The sequence below is a fragment of the Rhamphochromis sp. 'chilingali' genome (assembly GCF_963969265.1).
Source record: "Rhamphochromis sp. 'chilingali' genome assembly, chromosome: 1".
NCBI classification, from domain to species: domain Eukaryota; kingdom Metazoa; phylum Chordata; class Actinopteri; order Cichliformes; family Cichlidae; genus Rhamphochromis; species Rhamphochromis sp. 'chilingali'.
In genome coordinates this window covers 65,610,788-65,637,927 of record NC_137929.1, presented here as the reverse complement: position 1 = coordinate 65,637,927, position 27,140 = coordinate 65,610,788, and the positions used below count along the sequence as shown (strand labels likewise).

General features: G+C 45.5%; 1 protein-coding gene across 2 annotated transcripts; it reads left to right on the top strand.

The window, feature by feature from the left end:
• Window positions 1-576: 576 nt before the first annotated feature.
• On the top strand, window positions 577-27,140 carry camta2 (calmodulin binding transcription activator 2). Of its 2 annotated transcripts, XM_080895506.1 has the most exons (26): window positions 577-628; window positions 1,613-1,704; window positions 4,562-4,665; window positions 5,595-5,662; window positions 5,755-5,890; window positions 6,200-6,271; window positions 7,466-7,613; window positions 7,711-7,839; window positions 7,926-8,136; window positions 8,545-9,577; window positions 9,700-10,371; window positions 12,256-12,382; window positions 12,472-12,606; window positions 16,789-16,955; window positions 21,212-21,393; window positions 21,467-21,545; window positions 21,980-22,247; window positions 22,330-22,545; window positions 22,623-22,825; window positions 22,928-23,109; window positions 23,193-23,397; window positions 23,896-23,967; window positions 24,073-24,093; window positions 24,876-25,069; window positions 26,438-26,512; window positions 26,589-27,140. In XM_080895506.1, the coding sequence occupies exons 2-26, from the start codon at window positions 1,671-1,673 to the stop codon at window positions 26,641-26,643; spliced, it is 4,788 nt and encodes a 1,595-aa protein (XP_080751632.1). In that variant the 5' UTR covers window positions 577-628; window positions 1,613-1,670; the 3' UTR covers window positions 26,644-27,140. The 2 variants fall into 2 exon arrangements, with proteins under 2 accessions (XP_080751632.1, XP_080751633.1); XM_080895507.1 differs by lacking the exon at window positions 24,073-24,093.

Sequence of the window (27,140 nt, the reverse complement as noted above, 5' to 3'; positions counted from 1 at the left end):
AAAATGTTTTCATATTATTCACAAAGTGACAGTGACAGTCACAAGGAGAGAGAAAAAAAGTCCATAAGAAGAAATCATCAGACTTGCACAGACTACACCAAAAACAAGATTTAACAAGAACTGCACCAATACAACATCAACTGTGGATTGTTTCCCCCATATTTTTTTGTTGAAGAAAATTTCTTTAATCCAGATTTAGTACTTTTTGTCACACTTACAACAACAACAACAATAATATTGTTACACTACTATATAACACTATTGCTTCTATTATTTGCTCCTTTATTTAAACAATGAGATCAAGTTCTCTTAGTCAAAAGAGACCTGAGCACAAAAAATACAAAAATTGAGAAAAAGAGCCAGATAACAAAATGACACATTATAACACACACAAACTCTGGAATATTCCTTCCAGATAAAACCTTTAAAGTGTAATCAGAGGATGCAACTGCATATTCCTTTACGTTTTTCACAAGTACAATTAAATTAACACAAGAAAGAATTTAGTATTGTATTTTTACAATGTGCTAGTAATAAACAGAAAAAAAACTAGTCCTCCCTCCCGCCAGACGTTTCTGCGCAGTGACGTCATAGCCAGAGAAGATGGCGGCTGTGCTGAAGGCGGAAGGTAAAGGAGCTTTAAACAGATTGTTTTACCTCCGAACTCTGTGCTGCTCTCGACTAGCTCGCTCTGTTTTATACGGTATATCTGGAAAGGAGCCACCGCTGGCTGGCTCGGTGTAGCGTGCTGTGACCGGCAGGTGAAGCCCTGCAGCTGGGCTCCGGGACTGCTTTAATCACCGCGGAGGCGAGCCTGTTACCAGCAGCTAGCCGAGCTCCGCCGGTGGAGTTAGACGGCTAGCAGAGCAGCTAACACCCAAACATCCGCACTCGCATCTGAGTTCCCCTCCGAGTGTAGATCATGAGGGCTTGAATAAATGCAGCACTGCGTTAAAACCTGTTGTTGTCTGGGTAACTGTGCTAATTGTTAACGCAAAGGCGTGAAACGTTAGCTTTGACCAGCCAGCTGCAGCTGAGCTCCCGCGGGCGGGGTGCTGTGCTCTGCGAGGCGGCCATAGCACCCATGAGAATCCGGGGTCTGAGCCCGGCCTGTGGAGACCGAGCCTGTGTGGGAGGAGGATGGATCCTCTACACAAGAGGCTCAGCGTCATCTGTTATCTGTGAACCTGCCTCAGTGAGCGTCTTGATGATTAGAGCTAAATCAGATATCGATCAAGTGACAGCTGGCATGTTTTCTGTGTGTGTGTGTGTGTGTGTGTGAGTGAGACAGCAGGTGATGTTTGGGTTTTATTCACGAATTAATCAAAGAAGTCATTCTGTGGGTTAATCATCACACACTCACACCGTGAAGCTGTTGTTATGTAACTAAACACACACAAACACACTCCTATCCCAACACACACCCACTTTACACGCTCTCCATGTAAAGTGGGTGCAAATTCAGCTGTTGCTAGGCAACAGGGAGCTATTGAAGAAGTGCGTGGCTGTTTGTGTGTTTGTGTGGAGCTGGTCAGTTGAGATATCAGATGTGTGTGTTTGCAGCTCTTGTTTGTCATTGATCACACTGATGACCTGTTCTGTGTGTGTGTAGCGGGGCAGTGCAGGCCGCCTTGCCTTGTGTGAGACTCATCCTGCATGGACTCGTCACCATGAGCAACAAGGAGATGGTTTCCCCGGAGACAGGTCAGTCCCATCCACCTGCACACAGACAGTGACTGCATGGTGTCGCGTTTGTGTGTCCATCAGATCAATGAGTTCTTCTTTAACGGATTTCTGATTTCCTGCCAGGCCTCACGAGCTGCTGTGTTTGGTGCTGTGTGTCTTACTGTCGGTGTAGCTGGTTGTGTCTTTCATTGTGAGTCAGAGGATCAATATGTCACTTCTTCTTGCAGTTGAAGTGTTTTAGCTCTTTCTGTCTTCTCGTGTATTTGTTTGTGACTGTTTGTCCAGCTGGACCGCCTCTTAAACTTTGCTGTCCTTCTTTTATTATTTATGCTGTTTCTTTGTTATTGTGTCTGTTTTCGCTTTGATATTTGTTGTTATTTATCTTTTTTTTATATAAAACTATTAAATAAATGTAAGATAACGTGTGTTTATTCTTATTTATTTAACCGGTTTTGTATTATTAGGGTTTTTGGTTCTATCTCGGGTATATTATTACTGAACTGTATATTTTAATATTACTGGACCTAGTTTTATTTCAAATAAACGAATTTTATTTTATTACTGATATTTTATTACTATTATTGTTAGTAGTAGTTATAAATTATGCTATATTACTTTTACTTCTACCCCTTTCCTTCAAATCTGTTCTAAAAAGGTTTATTTTTATTGAAGTGAAAAAATGAAAAAATAATTATAAAAAACAAATATTTCAAGTTTAACATTTTTTTATTTATATTATTAATATAAGTTGGATACTTTTTTAAGCTTGTTGTCCACATTAGCTCTTTAGATATTGTTTAAATTTCATTTTCGTGTTGTATTACTTTCATTTTGTTTTTATATATTTACTGTTTAGTTTACTTGATCATTTTAACTTTATGTAAAAAAAATTGTTAAAAAAATTAAATCATGATTAAACAAAATCATTTCATAGCGTTTATTCATGTTTTAATTCATTTTAAAATGTTTAGATATTATACAATTTGTAATAATTATTATTATATGTATATTAATATGTAGTTTTTTTTAATAATAATAACAAACATCTAGCCGTTCTCTTCAGAGCAACGGCTAGATGTTTGTTTTGGGTTTTTTCAACTAGCTGAAAGAAAAAACGTCATTAGTCGGTTAAAAGATTTATTTTTGTTTAATTAATGTTAGTGTTGCTAGTGTTAGCAACACCAACACTAGCAGTGTTAGTGTTGCTATGACGATGTAATGGCGCCCCCTGTGACCTTTGCTCTCTGATGGAAAGCTGTAAATAAGGGAGGTGGACAGTAAGAAGCCGTTTTGTTGGTGTTCTGTGGTTTTTCTGCTCTGTTCGCGTATGAAATGACTCAGTGAAAGGCTGATCGCAGGTCCTGTACTACAGGACGGTATGAAAACAAGAGTGCAGACATATTAATCTGATGAAATCAAAGGATGAACCTGCTGGAGGGCAGATGTTAGGAAGCTCCTCTGAGGGAACATTAGAGACGCTTTGGTTGCCGAGGCGTCTGCAGCTGTTTAATTTTACCTGTTTTAAGTCTTTACCAAAGTTTGACTGCAGCTCACAGCGGTACATCGTGTAGGATTTCATCGTGTGTAATCTGTTTCAGCTACCAGTGACATGGAGATGCTTCAGTCAGATAACGCCCTGCAGACTCACTGTGGTCTGATGATGCTTGCTGCTGTAGAGCTCTGTTGTGTCAGCTGTGTCTCAGTAAACCAAACAGAAGAAGTCAGTGCTGCTCTGACTCAGTGACCTCATCCACTAAACTCTGTTTCAGTGTTTCTGAATGCTTTCCTACTTTTAGACTCAGTGACAGTCTGACTTTTTCCTCTCGATGAAATGATTGAGCTCCTGGGTGCTTCGGTAACATATATCGGAACAAGTGTCCCAGTTTCCTGCAGTACATCAGAGATATAGTGGGTCCCCGTGTATCTTTACTGGTGGAGGAGGGGTGGGGTTTGTGAGATCTTCAAGCTCGGCTCCTCTGTTAGACCTGAGAGTTTGAGGGTCAAGATTAGCAAAATAATAAAGTACAAAAGAAAAAGAAAGAAAGATGGAGGCAGGCTGGAAAAACGGTTAAGTCTCTAATTGAACTTGTTTATATTGTAAAGCCAGTGATGGTGCATGAAGCCCCTGACAGGACATTTTCATACCTTTAACTCGTTGAACTTTGGCACACAGTCATCCACACGGACCCCCGCGCCCAGCTACACCTGAGTTCGGCGGCTTTTTGCTGCTCGCTGTGGTCAAACTGAGGTTGCACACGTTGCCAACTCAGACGCGTCTATTTTTAGTCTCAGTTGTGAGTGAAACGCTGGCTCTGCCCAGCTGCGATTGGTGGAACGTGTCCACTGTCTGACACTTTGTTTGTCTGTTCATCAGTCCTGGGTCATTTTGTCCTTCATGTCATATCCTGTAAAAACCTCTAAAAAAGTGTTTGTTTGTTTTTACCTAAAATGTGACTGTTTTCCGCCGTCTTTGCTGAGATCCTGAGATATTCAGAGATTAATGTTCAGGATTCGGGCCTTTGATCGGTGCTTCTTCCACATCGCATCATCTACCTCCACCTCTTCCTATCCCAGCATGCTCCTCTGTTACACCAACGCTCTGCATGTCCTCCTTCATCCTTGAACCTCCTCTGAGCTCTTCCTCTGTTCCTCCTGCCTGGCAGCTCCACCTTCATCCTCCACTCTCCTCTGCACATGCTCAGACCTTCTCAGCCTCTCTGACTGAGCTGTCCCTGTGATGGACTCATTTCTAATCGTGTCCTCTCTCACTGAGGGTGATGATGATGAGAATTTGAGGTGTTTGTCCGCATCAGAACCAGCAGAACCACTAACTGTGTGTGTGTGTGTGTGTGTGTGTGTGTGTGTGTGTGTGCAGAGAACAAAGGACAGAGGAAGGTGTTTCTTCCCAACAAGCTGCTCGAGTGTCTCCCTCGCTCGTCCAGCCTGCCTAATGAGCGGCTCAGGTGGAACACTAACGAGGTGAGTTCTCGTGTGATTCTCGTTTCCTGTTTGACGCAACCGGTGGAGGCAGGAAGTGACATCACACGGAGGATATTATCATTATCACTGTTTAGAACAACAGACCGAGGTAGGATCAGAGAAGCAGGTTAAGAATGAAAGCAGAGTTTCAAACGTTAAAGGTAAGCTGTTCTATTACCCACGTTCGTGTCCTCCATCACTGCTGTTATCATCACTTTTAAGTGAGGACTTTCGGGGCAGGCTCAGAGGTGCGATCCCTTTAAAACTGGTGTTTACTTGCGACTTTCCCCGCAACCCTCCCTGCCCCAGAAAGACAGTCAGAGAGCCCTTGGGCCTCCACCCACTGTGAGCATAGGTGACTGCATCAGGTCGGACATGCACGTCAATACAATGGTAACAATAGCAGAGGGGCCGTTCTTTAAATGTGAGGCAGAAACCGTCAGTTTGAGGAACTAAAACCTGCACAGGCCTCGCTGCTCTGAGTGTTTCTGCTCTGATAAATATGAAACAGAAACTCAAGAAGTCCCGTTATTTATTCAGTCTGCACACGCCACACTGTCTAAACCTGATGAGCCCGTTACAGTTGACAGTTCCCGCCGTTACCATCTGTGGGGTTTTCTGAGTTTGAAAGGAAGATTTGGCGTCAGCGTCACAGATGTGGCTGATTGTTTTATTTTACATAATTATAACTCGGATATTCTGGTCGTTCTAACTAACAACTAACTGCTGCTCAGTCCGATGTTTTACTGGGACATTGAAAGCCTCCTGAAGTTTTCGGGGTCACTAAACGATATGACAGAAAACGTTTTCTTGAGCGTCAGCAGAAAACGTTTCATCCTGTATGTCGACTGTAACGCTGTTTTTACGAGCAGTTCACTCTGAGCTCTACGTGTGATTTGAAATCATGTAAATCGTCTTTGTTTCTGCAGGAAATCGCTTCCTACCTGATATCCTTCGACAGACATGACGAGTGGCTCTCCTGCACCCTCAAAACCAGGTACAGACCCAGAGCACACCTGTCATACACAAACAGCTGAGGGCCTCTCTCCTGTTGGATTTTATTGATTGATTGATCGGTTTGTGTGTCAGGCCGAAGAACGGCAGCATCATCCTGTACAACAGGAAGAAGGTGAAGTACAGAAAGGATGGATACTGCTGGAAGAAAAGGAAGGATGGAAAGACGACGAGAGAAGACCACATGAAGCTGAAGGTCCAGGGCATGGAGGTCTGCAGCACGTGCACACACACACCTGAGCACAGCTGCTCCCCCTGCAGGACGCACAGTGTCACAGCACAGCAGAAGGAATACTGTTTGTGAGATTATTGTGGGAGGAAATAAGATGCATTTGCTGCCCTGAACATTATCTCTATGAATAAAGACGAAGCTCGTGTCCACATCCTGTTTTAGATCAGTCAGTTAGTCCAGGCTGCAGCAGCGACACAGCGTCTGCTCTTATTTTGAAAGGATCGTGCTGTTCTATTAGCGAGTGTTGAGGCTGACCCCTGCTAAACTGTGCTGGTCTCTGGGTTTCAGTGCCTGTATGGTTGCTACGTCCATTCCTCCATCGTGCCAACATTCCACAGACGATGCTACTGGCTGCTGCAGGTCAGAATAAACACCCCGTCACACACACATTAACACACACCACGCTGCCACTGGTTTGCAGCCAGTTTTCCAAGTGGTGTTGATTCAGCGCTTACAAGGAACCATATAGAAAGAAGTTCTCCTCAGCTTGTTTACAGGTTCCTTTTATTTACTGCAGTGTGTGAGCGACTGCAGGCTTAAACATCATTAAGATTAAGCAACACTGAGATTAAATGTTGGTGTTTCCACTGACAAAGTTCAGAGCTTGACTTTACTCCTGAAGTATGAAGTTGAGTTCCCTAGTTTATTGATAGATGCAGTTTATTCTTTGAGTTTAGTTCCCAAATTTATTTACTGTTTTTAATTTAAAAGTAAAGTTTAGGATTTAGTCTCAGACTGGTTCACCAGTTATGGTACTGAGTTTAGCTCAGAGTTTAGTTCCATGTTTTTCCATCGTTTTCAAATTTTAGTCTCTCCTGGGGTTTAGTTCCTTACTCAGAGTTTAGTTCCCAATCTGTAATTTAGTTACAAAGTTTAATCTAGTATTAGTTCCAACCTGTTACCAAACTTGTTTCGTTCCAAATTTAGTTGTAAAATTTAGTTCCCAGTGATTTAGTTCTTACCTTAAGACCATGGTTTGTAGTTCCCAAACTGAACTTTTGGTTCCCAAGTGGTTACAGCTTGTTTTCCAGTTAGTTAGAAAGTTTAGTTCCCAAACTACACCTTTAGTTCCAGCGTTTAGTCCCAGACTTATTTCCATGTTTCATGTCTAAGTTTAGTTACCTGGGATTTGGCTCCTGACTTCAGACCAGAGTTTAGTTCCCGAGTTTAGTTGTTGTATTTAGTTCCTGGTGTTAGTTTCCAAGTTTATTTACCAGTGTTTGATCCTAGATTTATTATTTGTTTTATTATTTATTACTTGAATTCCTGAGTTTAGTCGCCAGTTTAGTTATGAGGCTGCAGGTAAGCACGAGCAGAGTGAGAGGGTCCCTAAAACTGCGTATCAGAACTAAGACATCAACTGCAGGCGTGTACGCACTTGCAGCCTCAGTTAGCAGTACTTTCCCATGCAGACACGTGCACATACATGCAGACACGTGCACATACATGCAGACACGTGCACATACATGCAGACACGTGCACATACATGCAGACACAAAATAATAGAAAACGTAAACCTAAAATAGTATTAATCAGTGTGTTTCTGTGCGACAGAACCCAGACATCGTGCTGGTCCACTACCTGAACGTGCCATCCCTGGAGGATTCTGGGAAATGCAGTCCACTGCTTTGCGCGGTGGCCGACCGCCATGACAGCGTGCGCTGGAGCCGAGACGACCTGCTGAGCCAGCTGAGGCCCATGTGTATGCACGAACACCTAACTGCATGTGTTTGCCACACTGTGTGGATGCAGAGTGTGTATGTTTTGTAGTACTAATGTGTAGTTTTACTGCGTTTCAGTCCACAGTATGAAGTGTTCAGTTGGTGCGGGAGATTTCAGTATTGAGGAGTTGGTTCAGCAAATCCTGGACCGACAAAGAACCAAACCACAGCCGCGCACACACACCTGCCTGTGTAACACTGCCCAGGGTGAGCCCTGAACACCTTCACTGTGACATCGCTATGACATCACAGAGTGAAACTAACCGCCCAGCCCTGTTTATCTCTGAGCACAGTGTCATCCGGAGTGAACATTCCCCACCGATGTAACAGCACCAAGCATCGCATCATCTCCCCGAAACTCCCGCCCTCTTCCTGTAGGCCATCCGCCTCGCCGGTGTCCTCTGAGCTGGGGGAGGTGGGGAGAGGAGGAGCGGGAGGAGAAGCCAAACTGCCTCACCTTCAGGCTCAGACCAGCCCGGTCTCATCTCCCTGCCCCTCGTCCACGTAAGTCATCCGCACAGGAAAAAGGGAAGTTATCGGTCGAACTGTGAACGTTCCTGCTCGAGTCCTTTTGGTTTGGTGGTTCGTTTTAAGCGAGATAGCCCAAAAACTACTAAACTGAATTTCACGAGCAAAGAAAAAGCCATAAAGCACTTCAATTAAAATAGTTAAAAAAGTCATTGGCTTTGTTGGAGGATCTGTAATTCTCGTTATTGTCCTTTTGAACTGTTTGATCCTGAGAGAAAAGCGTTTTATTTTAAAGCAGCTCTGCCTCAGATTCACACTGCAGAGAACACATATGGACTCACTGATTGTGAAATTCATGAACAATTTGTGCCAGAAAGTTGTCAGAGGGTATTGATCATGAGCTCGTTTCCTGATTGATCGATTAGTCCTGTTTGTTTCCCACAGCTCCTCCTCCTCCCCGCCTCAATCCCACCGAGCTGCTGTCACCATGAGTAACAACGGTAATGGTTTCTACGGAGACCGCCATGGCAACCTGACGACGGTGGCACTGCCACAGAACGCAGTCATTGTCATGGCGACTGCTGCCATAACAGGAGAGGGAGGAGGGGGCGGCGTGGCGAGAGCGGAGGAGGCGGGTTTGCGGAGGAGCCTGTCATTCACCGGCTCTGGGCAGTTGCTGCTTTCCCCAGCCCTCCCTCCCCCAGGCATCAAGCCCACCTCCCCTTCCCCTCCAACTTCCTCCTCCTCACCTGCCCCCCCTTCCCTCCCCCCGCCTCCTGTGCAGGCACCAGGCGTGACCACCCTCTCACTCACTCTTCTGCCCTCCCCGGTTATTGGAGGCCTTCTCTTAACCCCGTCTTCCTCCAACACATCCACCTCCCTCTGCTCCCCACCACCTCCTGCTGCCGCTGTCTCCCCACCCTCTCCCCCCTCCTCCCCCTCACCCCCGCCGCCGCCTCCCCCATCCCTTCCCCCTGCCTTTGATCCTGACTCGTTCCTCAACTCCCCCAAACAAGGCCAGACGTACGGCGGCCCTGTTCCTCCTCCCTCCTCCTCGTCCACCCCCACCTCTGTCATGTGCACCACCTCCTCCCCCTTCTCTCCCCCCTCCCTCGCTCTCTCCCTGTCCCCCACCTCCACCCCTCCATCCTCTGTTTCCCCTCCTTCCTCACTGTCCTCCCTCTCATCTTCCTGTGAAGTGGACAGGAGAGACTCAGTCCTCCCTCTTTCTGCCTCTCCTTCCTCCTCCTCCTCCTCTTCTCCCCAAGTTCAGTCTACAATGCCCCCCTCCCTCTCCCTATCACTGTCTCCCACGTCCACTGTGGCCCCGCCCCTGCTGCCGCTCTGCTTGGAGCTCGGAGCTCTGGGGGAGTCTGAGGCAGTGAGGGAGGATGCAGAAGAAGAGGTGAAGGACAGGAGGGGGGAAGATGATGATGATGAAGGAAGTGCTCCTCCCTCTAAACTCGCTCTCCTGCAGGTGAGGATGTGCTCGATCTATTTCTTTTTAAAAAGTGTCTTTTAGTGGGGGACTATTTCCTGTAGCAGAAGCTTGTGACCCTCCTCCTACATCAACACCCTTTTTATTTCTCTGCCTTCCAGACAAACCATGCCTCCTCCAGCTTGGCACCACGGCAACAGACCATTAGCAGTTCTGCCTCCCTGCTCCTGGTGTGTCAGAGTGCGGCGACCCAGGCCTGCCAGCCGGCCAATCAGACTTACCGACAGGCTGGCGAGCATCAGCATCCGTTAAACCCCGGGCAACACTCCAATCACCTGTGTATACCTGAGGCCCCAACCCCCGCTCAGACATCCCGTCAGCCCTTGTTGCTGCAGCAGCAGTCTTCAATATTTGCCAACAGTGACGCTAACATGGACTCCACACCTGCTGCTGTTGCCATGGATACTGCTATCCAGGTGAAAGAGGAGAGCAGGCGGGGTTCCGACTCTGAGGACACCTGCATGAACACTCAGCTGGAGGAGGAGGCGGAGCCCTGCGAGCGGGGAGGGGAGGAGCTTGACATCTCCTTTGACAGTCAGTTTCCTGACCTCATCTCTGACCTCATGACAGAGGAGGCCAATCCTGTTGCGGCTCATTGCGCTGCCGTCTCCGCCGTGCCAAGCCCTGCCGTGTTTCCGGCAGGAGTCCGCTACGTCGTTCCTCCCCAGCCCTCCCCTTCCTCCTCCTTTCTCCCTTTTCCTCACCCGCTGCCCGCCTCCTCCACACGCCTCGCTTCCATCACAGACTTCTCCCCGGAGTGGTCGTACCCCGAGGTAATCAGTCGCCAATAAATCCGCTTCACAGTCGAGCAATCAGTCAATAGAAAATCAGTCAGAACGTTTACAGTGAAGGAAGTGGAGTCCAGTGATCGGGACATTGATCAGACGAGTCAGTGATTGATGCTCTGAGCTTCTTTCACAGGCAGGGTGGAGTTCAGCTGCTCGTCCACAAGAGGGCAGCAGAGTCCAGCAGCTGATTCAGACCAGTCTCTACCTTCACTGTCGTCATTGTTATTATTTATCGTCAGTGAGGTTTTATTGATTTAACTGGGTAAAAGTCAGAAGATTGAACCTGACGTCCATAAAACGACATGATGCATCGATGCAGCCGACTGGGATTGGCCTGTTCACTATGGTCAGACCCTCCTGCTGCTTCTTGTGGTGTTGGACATTTGTACAGGCCACGTCGTACATTTATCACAGAAGTACAAATCGCACATCATAAGCCGCCCCCAGAGAGCGAGCTCAGGAATTCAAGGCTCCCTCGTGGCATGATGATTTCTTTGTGTTCTTACTCGTCTCTCAATTGAAAAATGTTTTTTGTTTCGTTCTTTCTAACTGAGGGAAAGCTGGCACAACATGACCAATTTAAGACGACACAGCTACAAGATGCAGTGACCCAGAGTCTCCATTTCAAATTGGGTAGAAAGGGAGGACTTCAAACTATAGATTTTAAATTGTGTCGATAGGCCGCGTAAAACCAGTTACGATTAAAAAATGGCGACGGAAAGCGGGCGAGTGGAAGAAAGAGAGAGAGTGAGTTTTCATATTCGAGACATTAGTGACGTTTAGTGTTTGGAGGCTGTAGTTAGTGTGTTGTGTTTTGTGTGTCAGTTATACTGCTGAATGTCACATTTGCTCCACAAAAGCCACCAAAGGCAGATTCCAGTGGAAACGCTTCTACTTGGATTTAACATTTTTTTGTCTGAATTTAGATCAATTGTGATACTATAGTGTGTAAAAATGAAAAAATAACTCCAATTTCAGATATTTGAGGTTGTGCTGAAAATAGTGATACCAGACAAGGCAAGATAAATAGTTTTTAAAGGTGAAATATAGAGGTAAAATCAAAAGTAGTCAAAAACGGCCAGTTATACCCTGGACCCAGAGGCTTAATTAAATATTTCTAAGAGGGAGACTCAAGAGAAATGTGATGAATTGAAGGGGGACAGTACGGTGGGTTTGGTGGTGCGAGGAGCTCAGATGATTATGTCCCGACAGGTGTATTTTGCTCATAGTGAAAGGTAAGGTCTCTCAGAAAAATTATGCGTAGATAATTGTAATAAAATATTAATTTTTAATATTTTTTTCATCGATGTTGTGTGTGTGGTTTTTTTTTTCTAAATGCAAACTCTCTATGGGTTGCAAAAAACCCTGTATGTGATGGAGGGAACACAACTTTCAATTTATCCAAGATTCGACGTGACAAAAAAGATGGAAATTTTTGCAGGATGTAATCAAACAGATTGTCGTCGCCCTGCTGAGTTGGTGATGTGAGCACCCAAGTTTGTGAACGCGATAATTCAACAACGAAGTGATGTAGGATTTTGAAATCGTACCACGGGTGCTTCTACTAACAGGGGTAGCAAACTTTTAACATCCTCATCTTTAATAACGAACTTCTTCTTGTGTACTTTGATCAGTAAACGCGTCGATTGTTCTGTCTTTGGAGACGAAGTGTTGCGCAGAGTCAAATGTCAGGCAAGAGGTTGAAAAACTTATTGTCAGAATTACAGATGTGTCATCCTCACGTCACACAGTATAAAAGGATAAACTAACTGTGTGTTATTAAATACATAATAAATATTTTGTATTTAAATACATGTATGTAAAGGTGTTAAAGTGATGACTCATCAGTCATCGTTGTGTCCTCTGCAGGGCGGAGTAAAGGTGCTGATAACAGGGCCGTGGAGCGAGCCGTCGGGTCGGTATTCATGCGTGTTCGATCAGAGCACCGTCCCCGCCTCGCTGATCCAGCCAGGGGTGCTGCGCTGCTACTGTCCTGGTACACACAGATTTTCCTCTTCCAGCCTGACTATGCTGATTGAAATGGCGCGTGTGACCTGACAGACTCTCCCATCTCCTGTCTTTCAGCCCATGAGGCCGGCCTGGTCTGTCTGCAGGTCCTGGAGTCTGGAGGTTCGGTTTCGTCTTCGGTCCTGTTCGAGTACAGAGCGAGGAACGCCAGCTCTCTGCCCAGCTCTCAGCTCGACTGGCTCTCACTAGACGGTCAGATTTCCCTCTCTATGTCGCCACCTACACATGGCAAATAATTAACGTGGAAGTGGGCTGAAAGAGAATTTAGAGATCCTGATATTTCAGATTTTGTACTGCCAAAAAACAAAAAACAGATGATGCTTGATATGTTTGAATCTCAGGCATTACATGACAACCCCAACACAAGGCAGTCTGTATCAGTGAAATCAACCAATCAAAACCAAGCCTACAAAACATCGAAAAGTCAGTTCAGTCAAGTAAACTCTACCACACAAGCGGTTCAGAGGTCAGATACACTTCTTCAAAGCTCACTCCAACCTCAGAACCAAACTTTCACTCAGTTTAGGATGTTCCAAAATCCCAGTTTGTTCTTATGATCGTGAAGAACAGCCACAAACCCACAGAAACCAACACAGAAGGACAAAAAGCAAACAGAAGTCAAGTATCTGGAAGTATTCTGGAAGATTATCCACCAGGCGAAGTGTCCCATCAGAGGTTCACCTCCTTAATCTTACTTATGAGGCGAAACCAGCCAAAGTGTTAAAGATGTGAGGACCAACCAGTCTGTGGGCTACAGTATTTTTGTTGTTGGTGGTCCTTATACCGCAATGGAAACTGTTCCAATATATAAAGAGCAATCACATCCTCCCTGCACACATGGTGTCATCACCATTACACTCCCTCCAGTTGGTTCTTTGGAGGACTGTACGGAAGTCTGTCTGAATATGTAGTTTGTTCTTGGATGGAAAATGATGTAGTAGAAAAAAACTAGTAGTAATAGAAGTTTTAAATAAATTGTATCAGCATTTTGGGTTCAGTGCCTCTGTACTGTAGTGGTTTACACATTCGTCTAACGTGTTCCTGAGTTCATGTTTGACTCATGCGGTCAGGAACAAATTGCCTGTTAATCAGAATGTTGATGGTTTGAAAGCATTTAAAGGCCAAAGTGCTGTATGAATATGAAGTGTAGTTAGAAGGTTTACAGTGGAGCAACTACTGTTCAGTGATCGGGATATTGATCAGACGAGTAGGTGATACTCTGAGCTGCTCTGCTAGAGTCAGTGTGGGCTTCAGCTGCTCGTCCACAAGAGGGCAGCAGAGTCCAACAGCTGATTCAGACCAGTCTCTACCTTCACTTTAGTCATTGTCATTATTTATCATCATACAGTGAACTTTTATTTTAACTTGGTCTTTTTTTCTGTAACTTTGCGTATGGCAAAGATTTTGTTTTATCCGGGTCGCAGAGGCAGCAGCCTAAGCAGAGAAGCCCAGACCTCCCTCTCCCCAGCCACCTCCTCTAGCTTATCCGGGGGAACACCAAGGCGTTCCCAGGCCAGCCGAGAGATATAATCTCACCAGCGTGTCCTGAGTCTGCCCTGGGCCTCCTCCCAGATATTCTAATATTTATTCCTAAATTCATTTACAGTCCTCACATCTGTCTGCTGCTGAAACCTTGTGGCAGTATAGGGATACTTCCTATTAGGAAGTCTTTCATCAGTGACAGTTGCTTATTATAATGATAATAATGGATTGGATTTATATAGCGCTTTTCAAGGCACCCAAAGCGCTTTACAACATCATTATTCATTCACTCTCACATTCATACACTGGTGGAGGCAAGCTACAGTTGTAGCCACAGCTGCCCTGGGGCAGACTGACAGAAGCGAGGCTGCCTTATCGCGCCATCGGCCCCTCTGGCCATCACCAGTAGGCAGTAGGTGAAGTGTCTTGCCCAAGGACACAACGACCAGGACAGAGAGCCCAGGGATTGAACCGGCGACCTTCCGGTTACAGATGCGATTCCCAACCCCCTGAGCCACAGTCGTTTTTGTTTGTATTAATTAACGCTGCACTCACCGCTGTACGCTGGCGTCCACCTCCTAAAGGTATAACTGCATGTTACGTTGATGCAGCTGACTGCAATAGTCTAATTTTTATTGAGCCAGAAGTGACCAGGATGTCAGCTAATACTAGTTGCCTTAAAATCAGATCCATCCTAAATCAGCACTGAGTAACATTTAAATAAAGTCTTTGAATTGCACTCATTGAAATTAGAGCTTAGAATTCTTGGGCAGTACATTTAACCACACAGCAGTCATATTATTTGTCAGATTATTGGATTTAAAAAAAAAAAGGATCCCACAGCACAAGTTCTAGAGGCCCAGTACAGGTTTCCAATTAGCTGATGCGAGGCCTAGCAGACAGCTAGCAGCTACAGCAACCTGTCAGAGATCACGCCCCTAATAATGAATTATCATAACTTTAACACGTGGCATATTTTAAAAAAAAACACCCTCTGTACATTTGTAGAAGCAAACAAACAAGATGATATAATCTGAATAATAAGCAGAGGATCAGTAATAGAGCCTTGTGGAACTCCATTCTGAGTTTTGTTTTTCTCTGTGATCTGTCAGTTCCTGCATCCAGGAAAACTCAGATTTTTGTTTAAAATACTTCAGGTCAGACATTTAAAGGCTGTTAAATGTGTACTCCTGTTTTTCTGACACAGAGACATGCTGATCTCTGCTGTGAAGTTGGACTTTTTAACACTTACACACTTGGGGGGCCTCTGGTGGACATTAGTGGAACTGCAGCATCTTGTTTTCAGCTCGGTTGGTTGTTGTGGTCAGAGTGAGAGGGCAGCTGTCTGGCCTCAGCTGTCTGTCTGTCGAGGGTTTCCGTCTCACATTCAGGAATGTCACACAGTCAGTGGAGACACTCTATCAGCCTCCCCTCCCCGCCCCTCCCCTTCCCTCTTTGTGGGTTTCCCAGCATGCCTTTCTGCAGTGTTTGGACGTCCTGCCTGCTCTCTCTCTCTCTCTGATCCTCGTACCGCCGCTCAGTCTGCCTCCTCATGGCATGCGTGTCTTTGTGCATTGCTGCACACATAAGGATCCCGTGTAGACTTGTCCTGTGACATCACAGCGTACCCAGCATGCTCCTCACCTGAAATCAGACGCCCACAGACAGACAGACGATGGACACTCGGCAGCAGGATGGTGCCGGTAGGACCAACCTAAGAGAGTGTGTGTGGGGTTTTTTTTTTTTTTTTAAATGTGATGGTTGTCATGGTTACATGGTTGCCACATAACCACGGCAACCACCCACAGTCATCAGAGAGGTAATTTTCTTTCTGTAAACTTGTATTGATTACGTGTTTAATAACAGGAACAAACATGAGAGCTGCAGGTGGAAGTAACTGTTAAAAGTTTTAAAACTGAAGCCACATCTCTCACGTTGTGCGACGCGTAACGTGTAATTATTTTTGACCTTAAACCTAGAAAATGTTAACTTTAATGTGCTGTCTGTCATTCTCTGAGGAGAGAATCTGAATCATTGCTTCTTCCTTAAGCATTGATCATCTCATCATTTCTGTTTGGATTTTAAACTCGGCACTGTTTTTTTAGACTTTCAAAGCCGTCACCACGTTCAGGTCCCCGTGGCCGACGCCCCGGCTGAAGGAGTCCGAATCAGACGTCGTTTTCTTTGAGTTTGTGTCTCTTTGTAGGTGTTTTTGTTCGTTAGCAGACGAAGGTCGATCCAGAGAAACGGGTAAAATAATCACAGCAGCTGTTAGAAAGCAGGGAGTCCCCTGTGTGTAAGAGTGTGTGTGTTTGGGTCAGGTCCAGGTCACAGGCTATATTAGGGACTCTGCTTTTATTTCCTTCACACACACTCGGTGTGCCAGGCGGCTGAGCGATTGAAGTCAGTCAGATAGTTTCCATGTGAGACACTGTGTGTGTGTGTGTGTCTGTGTGTGTGTGTGTGCGCGTGTGTGAGTGATAAAGAGGTGCTCTTTAAAAAGTTATTTAGGAGCAGCCTCATGGTTAGAGCTGTCAACACACACACAGTTTTCTGAGCTTCAGGACTCCGATGATTGACGGTTTGTCCTTCTGCTGTTGAATCTGCAGCAGTTTACCAGAGATAACCCTCGATACCGGTGCATCATGGGAAGTGTAGGACCCAGGGAGTTTTCTCACTCAGCAGCCCTGTTAGTAGCAACCCTGTGCAGTTTACGCTTCAGGAATAAGTGACGTCTGTTAGTGGAGACGACCTTTCAGAAATAAACCTATAAATATTGTAAAGTTTTGTTTCGCCATGCTAACGCCCTACAAAAAATCACCCCGCAGCGCTGCGTCAGTAACTATAGACGATGGATGACAGGGTTTCACCCTCCGTGTTCTCTTCCTGCAGATAATCAGTTCAGGATGTCCATTCTCGAGCGGCTGGAGCAGATGGAGCGCAGGATGGTGGAGATGGCCCGCGACAACAACCAACAGCAGCAACAACGGCAAAATCAACAGCAGCACGGCAGCCAGCTGGCCACGCCCCCTCCTCCTCCACCAGAGGACCACGAACAGGTGAGACTGCTGTTCTCCATCTGAACACCATTTGAAGTCACTTCATACCAAACTTTCCTGAAAGCGCTGCTTACCTACAATAAGTCACAATTGTGTTGGATTTCTGTCTCCATGTGTTCACTCCTCTCAAAGCATGTCAACAAATACTCTTTTAAGAAGAGATTAAAAAGTCAGTAAAGAGGTTTTGATCTCAGTGGGTGGACTGAGCTCTGAATGTAAACGCCTGCTGATCTTTGTTTACTCACATTCACCGAGAGTTAAGAGGTTCTTAATGAACTTCAGAGCAAAGCCATCCAGTGCTTTACAGTTATTAATAATATCGGTGAAGGGAGCTCTGATGGTGGCGTAGAGAGGAGCACGATAATCATGGCGGGAAAAATTAAATGCACTTGTGACGTTGTGCAAAGCATTAGCAGATGACAATGATCCAATTCTGAGCACATTTTAAACAAAGAGAACCAAGATGAACACTTTAACACAGCTTCTTATGTTTGTTCCATGAACTGAGCTGACTGTAGGTCAGAGCGGACGCCGTGTTTATCATCGCTGAGCTCTTAGAAAGTGTTTAGCACCCAGCGTCTGCTATCACTGACGCAGGTGAGCAAACTGTCGAGGCTGACAGGGGGACATAGAGCTGCAGTGGGCGGTATCACAGCTAAGAGTGGTCTGGCTGGGAGAAATCATATATATATACACTGAACAAAAATATAAACGCAACACTTTTGTTTTTGCTCCCATTCCCCATGGGATGGACGTAGAGACCTAAAATTCATTCCAGATACACAATATAACCATCCCTCCCAAACAGTGGTCACAAATCAGTCCAAATGTGTGGTAGTGGACACATCTGCTATATTGAGATAATCCATCCCACCTCACAGGTGTGCCACATCAGGATGCTGATCTGACATCATGAGTAGTGCACAGGTGTACCTCAGACTGCCCACAACAAAAGGCCACCCTGGAATGTGCAGTTTTTTTGCGCTATTGGGGGTCTGGGGACCCAGAACCGGTCAGTATCTGGTGTGACCACCATTTGCCTCATGCAGTGCAACACATCGTCGCATGGAGTCTATCAGATTGTCAATTGTGGCCTGTGGAATGTTGGTCCACTCCACTTCAATGGCTGTGCGAGGTTGTTGGATATTCGTGGGAACTGGTACACGCTGTCGTATACGCCGGTCAAGCACATCCCGAACATGCTCAATGGGTGACATGTCTGGTGAGTATGCTGGCCATGCAAGAACTGGGACATTCTCAGCTGCCATCTGCCCTGAACAATGTGAACCATGATTCATCCGTGAAGCGCACACCTCTCCAACGTGCCAGACACCATCGAATGTGAGCATTTGCCCACACAAGTCTGCTACGGCGACGAGCTGGAGTCAGGTCAAGACCCCGATGAGGACGACGGGCATGCAGTTGAGCGTCCCTGAGACGGTTTCTGACAGTTTGTGCAGAAATTGTTTGGTTGTGCAAACCAATTGTTCCAGCAGCTGTCTGGGTGGCTGGTCTCAGACGATCTTGGAGGTGAACCTGCTGGATGTGGAGGTCCTGGGCTGGTGTGGTTACACGAGGTCTGCGGTTGTGAGGCCGGTTGGATGTGCTGCCACATTCTCTGAAACGCCTGTGGAGACGGCTTATGGTTGAGAAATGAACATTCAATGCACGGGCGACAGATCTGGTTGACATTCCTGCTGTCAGCATGCCAATTGCACGCTCCCTCATTGCTTGTGGCATCTGTGGCATTTTGCTGTGAGACAAAACTGCACATTCCAGGGTGGCCTTTTGTTGTGGGCAGTCTGAGGTACACCTGTGCACTACTCATGATGTCAGATCAGCATCCTGATGTGGCACACCTGTGAGGTGGGATGGATTATCTCAATATAGCAGATGTGCCCACTACCACACATTTGGACTGATTTGTGACCACTGTTTGGGAGGGATGGTTATATTGTGTATCTGGAATGAATTTTAGGTCTCTACGTCCATCCCATGGGGAATGGGAGCAAAAACAAAAGTGTTGCGTTTATATTTTTGTTCAGTGTATATATAGAAAACAAAAGTGGGCCAAGGATAGAGCCCTGAGGAAGCCATGATTAAAATTAACAGCAGAGGAAATGGAGTGCATGTTAATGGATAACTAACAGCGACAATTTTTGTTTATCTAGCACCAAATCACAACAACAGCCACCTTTATAGTGTAAGGTATGGATGATGTCTTTGTAAGAAAGCTGTAAAACTGAACTGTAAGTAACAATTCAGTCTTGTGATGCCCTCTGTTCGTCAAAAAAAATAAAATTAAAAGTCGTTATTTTCACATCTTTCATTTGGTGCCCACACTCAGGTCATTCAAAGTAGCAACCTGGAGCCTGGAGCTAAACAACAACAATCAAAACCACCACGAAGTAACTGAAAAGTTACTTCACAGAGTAAAAGATGACAAATGAAGCTCGATTCTGAGAGCAGTAACAGTTCAGCTGAACTTTTAATTTGAAATTCACTAAGACTGAAACTTGGATGGATCCTCCTCTAAACTCATCAAACTGCAGCAGAGGCCTCGCGGCGAGCGCGTACAGCTGGATCCTGTGAAGAACAAACGGTGTGACCTCTGCTGAACCTCCCTCCGCCCCCTCGCCCTCCCTCTGATGTCATGGGAATTTGGCAGACGCCGCGGTCGAGTTAAAATAGCCTCGCTGTGACAGAGAGACACTTGACCTTAACTGAAACAATCTGCTGTTGTCTTGAGAAAGAAGAGCTGCTCAGGGAGGCCCCGTTAACTCTCTCGTGCCCGGGCTGTTACGCAGCTGTGCACATCTGTCAGTCAGCTGTGCACACACAGATGTTTGTGTGTGTCAACCCTCAGGCGTCAGCATGGTGCCACTTGGATTGAACTCTGCTGGCTTTTTCCACTGATCGAGAAAATTAAAAATCACATTGTCTGAGCAGCTGGACACAGCAACTAATCTACACTGAATTGTGCTAAAGGAGATTCACCAGCAACCTAAACTCCTAACGAGCAACATAAAGCGCAGCTTTAAGCCTTTAACAGGAGCTTTAATGCCTAAAGAGTAACTTAAAGAGCAACTTTCATCCAAAGGGTAACTTTGAAACATTAACAAAACCCTTAATCCTTTAAGCTTTAACAGCAACTCTATCACTTAATGATCAGCTTTTATTCCTAACAGTCACTTTTTTTGCTTAAAAAAGCAACTTTATTCCATGAGGAGCAAATGAAAGAGCAGCTTTAAACCTTTAACAACAACTCAGCTCAAACAGCTGCTTTGAAACTAACTTCAGTCCTTAAAGAGCAAATTAAAGTTAACAGGCTTAAAGTGGATTAAACTGGAACTGGATTAAAGTCATCCTTTAACACTAATCCTTTATTGCTTAAAGAGCACCGTCAGTACTTTCTCGGACTACAGAAACTAAGGGTGGCTTGTGAAGAACAACACTCAACTTCAGCGGCAACTTGAATCCTTCAAAAACAAAATATATTACGCAAATAATATCTGCATAAAGTTAAAGAGCGATGCCTTAAAGATGAAATTCAAGGGCAGCTTCCATACCAAAAGAACAACTTTAAAAGCAACTCTAGCAACTTAAAGGCATTTATTTTTCCTTAAACCTTTCATAGAATGAGTCAGAGTAACTTATCCTCCAGGAGCGTCAGAAAGAGACCCAGTGTTTTAGCTCGATCGCGGCACTTTTGCAGACCTAGAGTCTTTGATTGCTGACCTGAGCGAACGTAATCAATCAGCCTGGAAACGTCACTTTGAATTAAAATAAAAATGTTGCGCGTAAACTGGAGACCGCAGAGTTTATTTACTGCGCGGGTTAGCGTGCGGTTAGCGCGGTGTTAGCATGGTGTTGGTGCTGCAGCTGTCCGAGAGCCTGATGGATGACTGACAGCTGGGTGGATCACAGAGACTCTCTCTCTCTCCCTTTCTGCCTTCAGTCATTTTTAGCCGCGCTTGTCCTCACAGAGAGGGGAGGGGGAGGTGTGCATGCCTGGGTGAGTCGCAGGGAAAACTGGAGGGGAGGGAGGAGGGTATGAATGTAATGTTTCCTACCAGCTGGAGGAGAAGGAGGTGATTTATAAACTATCAGTTATCAAGCTAAAGGAGCTCCCCTGTGATTGGTCTAAAGTGTCACATGACCCTGTGAAGTCAGGTAGCAGGTGAGGTCAGAGCAGGTTAAAAAGGGCAAAGCTGACATTAAGCTGTCTGATCTGTGTGTGTGTGTGTGTGTGTCAGTCCTCTCAGTGGTTCGAAAGGAGGATTGTGGGAGTGTGCGAGCGGATGATGAGGGGCGGTCGGTGGTCAGGGGGAGGAGGAGAGAGGCTTCATCACTCCGTTCGTCACCGTGGCATGACGCTGCTCCACCTGGCTGCTGCACAGGGATACACACACCTGATCCACACACTCATACACTGGAGGTAAACACACACACACATTTTCCTGTTACTGCTGTTGTTTTTGCTTTGTTGACATTGTTGTTGCTGTTCACAGGAATGTAAACAGCGACAGTCTGGACCTGGAACAGGAAGTCGATCCTCTGAATGTCGACCACTTCTCCTGCACGCCGCTGGTAAATATACACACACAAACATCAGTGGCCAACGGGGTCAAAGTTCATTGTTCAATATTTCAAATTTGTACCAAGAAGAGGAACTTCTGCCTTAAAACACCAAGTTTGATCCCTAAAGAGCAGCTTGCATCCTGTTGTGTTACTTGCTGTCGTATTGCTAACTGAGTTGCAACTAAAGGTCAACTTTCATTTTCCAGCAGTAACGCAGTGAGCGCCATATGAGGAATGTAAAAGACAACTTCAACACTAAAAGAGTGACTTTAGTTTTCAACAAATGTTGAAGAGCAATCCTTAATCAATACAGAGTGAATTAAAGCAAATCTATTCACTTTTTGGATAGAGACCATCTTCCATCCTCATAAATGGAAGTGTCAGAGTTGTCATGCCAACATCTGGTTGCTGCTTCCCTCACCTCTGTGTCACGTGTATTCCAGATGTGGGCATGTGCGCTGGGCCATCAGAGGGCGGCAGAGCTCCTCTACAGCTGGAACAGTCTGGCTCTGGGCATCCCTGATTCTCTGGGACGCTTGCCTCTTGCCGTTGCTCGCTCCCGAGGACACACTCGCCTCGCCACGGCGCTGGAGGAGCTGCACATGCAGCGCACGCTCGCTAACGTGGTGTCCAGAGACGTGCACACGCCTCCAGCAGACACGCACACACCACAGCCACCACTATCCCCTCTCTCCACCAGCCCAGATACAGGTACTGCTTACACATGTTGCCCATCATGTGGCCTGAATCCATCTCTGTGATTGGCTGTAACAGTATGCACTCTTCCCAACAGGTCTGAGCTCCTCCAGCAGTCTCCCCTCCCCCAGTGACCCCTCCTCACCCTCCCCCAGCTCTGCTTACTCCAGTGGCCTCGCCCCCATGGAGACATCGCCCTCTTCCCCTTCGTCTCCTTCCTCCTCTTCCTCACTATCTGTCTCCCCTCCCTCCCCCTCCTCCCTCCCTCTGGAGTCCATGTGGGGGGAGGAGACAAACACCACTTTCAGCACAGGTAGCATTAGCGTTCATTTATTTGTAATTCGCTGACGTACCTGATGAGGTCACTGATCGTCAATTTCGATCTTGCAGGTTTGAACCCTGGTGGTTCCAGAGACTCCCCCCTTCACCTCATGGACTATGAGAGCGTCTCTGCCAGTCACGCTCAGTCATACATGCACACGGCGAGCAGGCGGCGGTCGCACGCCACACTGGAGGAGCAGCTGCTGAGCTACAGTGAGAATGCCGAGAACGAAGGCGAGGAAGAGGCGTATCTGGAGGAGGAGGTGCTGCAGGTACCAAAATATAGTCCCTTAGTTTAGACCACACTCATTTTTTTAAATGTATTTAATGAAAAAAAATTCACTGTTGCTATGGTTACCATCCCCACACAACAGGTTGACATGGCAACGCTAGCAGAGCAAATCATCGAGGCAACCCCAGAGCGAATCAAACAGGAGGATTTCCCCAGGGGGGCGGAGTCACCGCTCCGAGAAAGGTGGGACAACCCGGCCATACAGGACACCTGGCTGGCTACATACCTGGAAACGGTCGACACCCACGCACACTCCCCGCCCAGGTAAGCCCCGCCCCAAAAGATGCCAGAAAATGTAACCATTAGAACCAAACGTTGTCATGAGAAGTGTGCACATGTGCTTGCAGGCGCGTGTGCCCCCCCTCACCACTCAGCGCTTTAGCCCTCCAGAGGCTCCGCCCTCCCTCTTCTGCAGCATGGGCAGAATTCCTCAACGCCTCAGCCAATGGAAAGATGGAGCGAGATTTCGCCTTGCTGACGCTGACAGACGGCGAGCAGAGGGAGCTTTACGAGGCCGCTAGAATCATCCAGAACGCCTTCAGGAGATACAAGGTGCACATGGCGTTATGGGAAGTGAGGGAGCGAGCAATATTAGGGATAAAGGTTTCCTTCTAGTGCAGGGCGAGCCGTAATCCACCTCTAAGTTTAGTCTGTGTGTCCAAGAACACAGTTCAGTCCCGTAATCTAGTCCGATCATTCACTTCCTTCTCCCCCAGCTGAATTTGGTCATCCTAGTCTAATTCTCCAAAGGTTTTTTAACAAGGGCTGAACTGTTAACAAAGCATTTGGACCCATTCAGCACCAAAAATGTCTTTCTGTATTCTCCACTGCTCTTTATCAAATTTGTGTCTGCTAACAAAGAAAGAAATGCCCTCAGTATCTCAAACATCCACCTCATATGTGCAGGATGTCTGCAGTCAGATAAGCATACCAGAGGAAATACATCCTTAAACTTCAGAGGTCACTCTTTCATACCATCCATCTGCTGTCATCTAGGTTTGGTTTGGCAGTTTATTCCCAGGAATCTTAGTATTTTTTCTTTATTTTCAGGGTCGGAGGTTAAAGGAGCAGCAGGACATGGCTGCGGCCGTCATCCAGAGATGCTACCGGAAGTACAAACAGGTGTGTGTGTGTGCTGAGCTGTTTGAGTTTGTCTCGAGCTTCACTAACACTAAACTAACCTGCCATGTCTCTTTACCATCTCTCTCTCTCTCTTTCTCTGGCTAGCTAACATGGATAGCTCTGAAGGTAATATGGCTGACAGTAGACGTAGTGATGTGTAGTCAGTACATCGCCCTGTGTGTGTGTTGGTGTGTGGCTCACTGTTTAACGACCGCAGTAATGTATCCGTACTACCTCGAGCTCATGATGTCACTTTATTTTAGATCCAGTTTTCATTCGAGCTGGAACAGAGAGGCCCAAACCTGGGAAATTACATAATATTGTTAAAGTAGGGCTTCACTGTGCAGCAATAAAATACTCAAAGATAACAAGTTTATTGTCAAGTGACAAAGAAAAATAAAAATTATCACCTTTGACAGCGTAAAACAGCAAATATGTTCCCTTCTCTTTTAGTGGCAAAAGCAATGTAAGATAGTCCCAGCAAGTTATGTTCATCGAGATATTGAGTTCATAGCGGGATAAACTTTTACTATTACTGTGAAAGTAAAACTGAGATTAAGTTTATGCCCAACATGAACATCTTAAAAAACATTGTTAAACTCTGCTCAGAGGTTAAATGGGCGAAATGGAAAACCAAACGAGTGCTGTCAGCGTTAATCACGTTAAAATGATGTTAACGCCATAACCGCATTAATGCGGCAAATCTCCGTTAGCGAGCTGATGCTGACAGCACTGAGTAAAACAAAAAGAAAGTCAGATTTATAAAGAGTCCTGAACTGAGGTACGGTATTTGAGGTTCACCGGAGTGACGACATCAAACAGAAAACAGATGATGGATCATCTCCCCGTCAGTTTCTCTAAACACTGTTTCTTCTGTACGAACTCTAACACTCCGTTTGCCCCCTCAGTACGCTCTCTATAAGAAGATGACCCAGGCAGCCATCTTGATCCAGTCCAAGTTCAGGTCGTACTACGAGCAGAAGCGTTTCCAGCAGAGCCGGCGGGCCGCCGTCCTCATCCAGCAGTACTACCGCAGCTACAAGGAGTATGAGCGGCTCAAACAGGCACCAAGAGGCACCGCCTCCCACAACTCCAAGATCAAGTAAGACCTTATCACTCCTGAAACAAGCTAATAAACCTGGTCTGATCGCATGGAAACAAGATTCATTTCTGCCCACAAAAATAATGTAGTAATGACAGGTTAAGACGGTGTCTTCTTCCATACTCTTAAGTATAATAGTTTCCTAAAAGGAAAAAAAGTTTCATTCTGATTACAAATTGTTCCCTCAAGAAAACAAGGAAATTTTTATCTTTTCCCACAAGATAAAAATTTGTTCTCTCAACACAATAAACGAGTTTCTCCTTGTTCCTTCTGAATATGAATTTGTTCCTTCAAGAAATACAACTTAGCCCTTAAATAAATCATTCTTTAAAACAGGTTAATAACTTGTTCAGTCAAGATAACTTTTTCCTCCAAAAAGGTAATTTGTTCCCTCAGGATAAAAACTTGAGGGAACAAGTTGCTGTCTTCTTTCTGTCGTCTGCAGAAAAATAATTTGTTTTCCCACAACAAGATCATTTGTCCCATCATGATAATAACTTGCTCCTTTGGGATATTCACCGACGTGTTGAACATCTGGACATATGTTGTTAACTTGTTTCACACAAGAAAATAACTTTCAAAATCTTCTCTAAATATAATCACTTGTTCCCTCAAGTTTTTCTCGAAAAGATCAGTTGCTGTGCTGCCTTCATGTCAACAATGAAGCTTAATGTAAAAGTTCTCTTTAAATAAGCCTCTGCATCGAAACACAGATTTAGTTCCTCATTTTTAAGTAAGTCCCATTTATTAATGTAGCACTTTTTAAGAAGAGAATGTGCTACAAAGTGCTTTACAGGGAACTTAAGTTATGTTGTTTTTGTGTGATGCATTTTTAAGGCCATAAAAGTAAGAGTGAGGATTTTAAACTGATATCTGTAGCTAACCACAAGCCTTGCAGCAAGCCATTGCAACTAACAGTGGAGTGATATGTGAGACTTTGAGTGTGAGTTGAAAGCCTTGCAGTAACCCGTATCCGCTGCCATCAGAAGGTCATTTGTGACTTTAAGGAGAGCTGTTCCTGTGGAGTGTAACTTCCTGAAACCTGACTGAAAGTTATCAAGAATATTATGTGTCTCAAGTGCCTTACTTACTTGTGACTTGTTTTAATATTTCTGTAATGATGGGAAGTTTCGAAATGGGTCTGTAGCTTGTCTGTGGTCTGTAGTTCTTAGCAGAGGTTGAATATCTGCTGTTCAGAGCACCTGGGTAAAGAGCCGGAGAGCAGAGAATAATTGATCAAAGTGACCACAGAGGGCCCAATTTAAACTTTAAGATAAGGGTTTCGTTTGAGTTAGATAGATCTCTTAAGTTGTGAGGTTTAGAGACACACACTGATGACAGATTTTTTCTTTTCTCGTTGTCATTAAGGGGGTCGTTTCTGACAAAGAAACAGGACCAGGCAGCCCGCAAGATCATGAGGTTTCTGCGGCGCTGCAGACACAGGTAACAGGAGGAATTTTAAAATTATAATGATATTTTTTCTGCCAGCTCGAATTGAGTTTTAATTATATTTTTACAGGATCAAAGAGCTGAAACAGACGAGGGAGCTGGAGAGGAGAGGACTGACCACCTAAACCATTTCAACCTTTTTTCCTCTCCTCCAGCGGGGAGAGGGATGACGGCGGGAACGAGAAAGTTCAGCAGGTTTAGTTTGATGTATACAAAGAGAAAAACCAAACGAGGAAACGACAGATGGAGAGAAGGACAGTGACGGAGAGATGCCTTACCCCACGCCAACTCTATCTATCTACTGATCTATCTATCTATCGATCTATGTCTTCTCTCCTGTTGAATGTAGCTGTCTGTCTGCAGCTTGAAGCGCTCCGTTCGTAAGCAGCTCAGCCTCCGTGGGCTCGCTTCTTTGCCCTGAGCAGTGTCTTGTAGTGAGATTCTGGCGGTCTTTTCTTACTCCTCATCTGACAGGACAATCAGAGCTTTCAGTCTATATTTACAAACTGAAGATGATATCAGGAATTGATCTGATCAGTGAGTTCACTGACAGAAAAAAATGAACTGTTTTTGTAATAAAACAAATCAAGCTTTTTTTTTAGTAAAAACAGAAAAAAAACAA

Coding starts and splice junctions, on each gene's coding strand:
- camta2 (XM_080895506.1), top strand. CDS start 1,671: ATGAGCAACAAGGAGATGGTTTCCCCGGAGACAG. Junction 25,070..26,437: donor TCCCACAACTCCAAGATCAA/GTAAGACCTTAT, acceptor GTTGTCATTAAG/GGGGTCGTTTCTGACAAAGA. Junction 26,513..26,588: donor CTGCGGCGCTGCAGACACAG/GTAACAGGAGGA, acceptor ATATTTTTACAG/GATCAAAGAGCTGAAACAGA.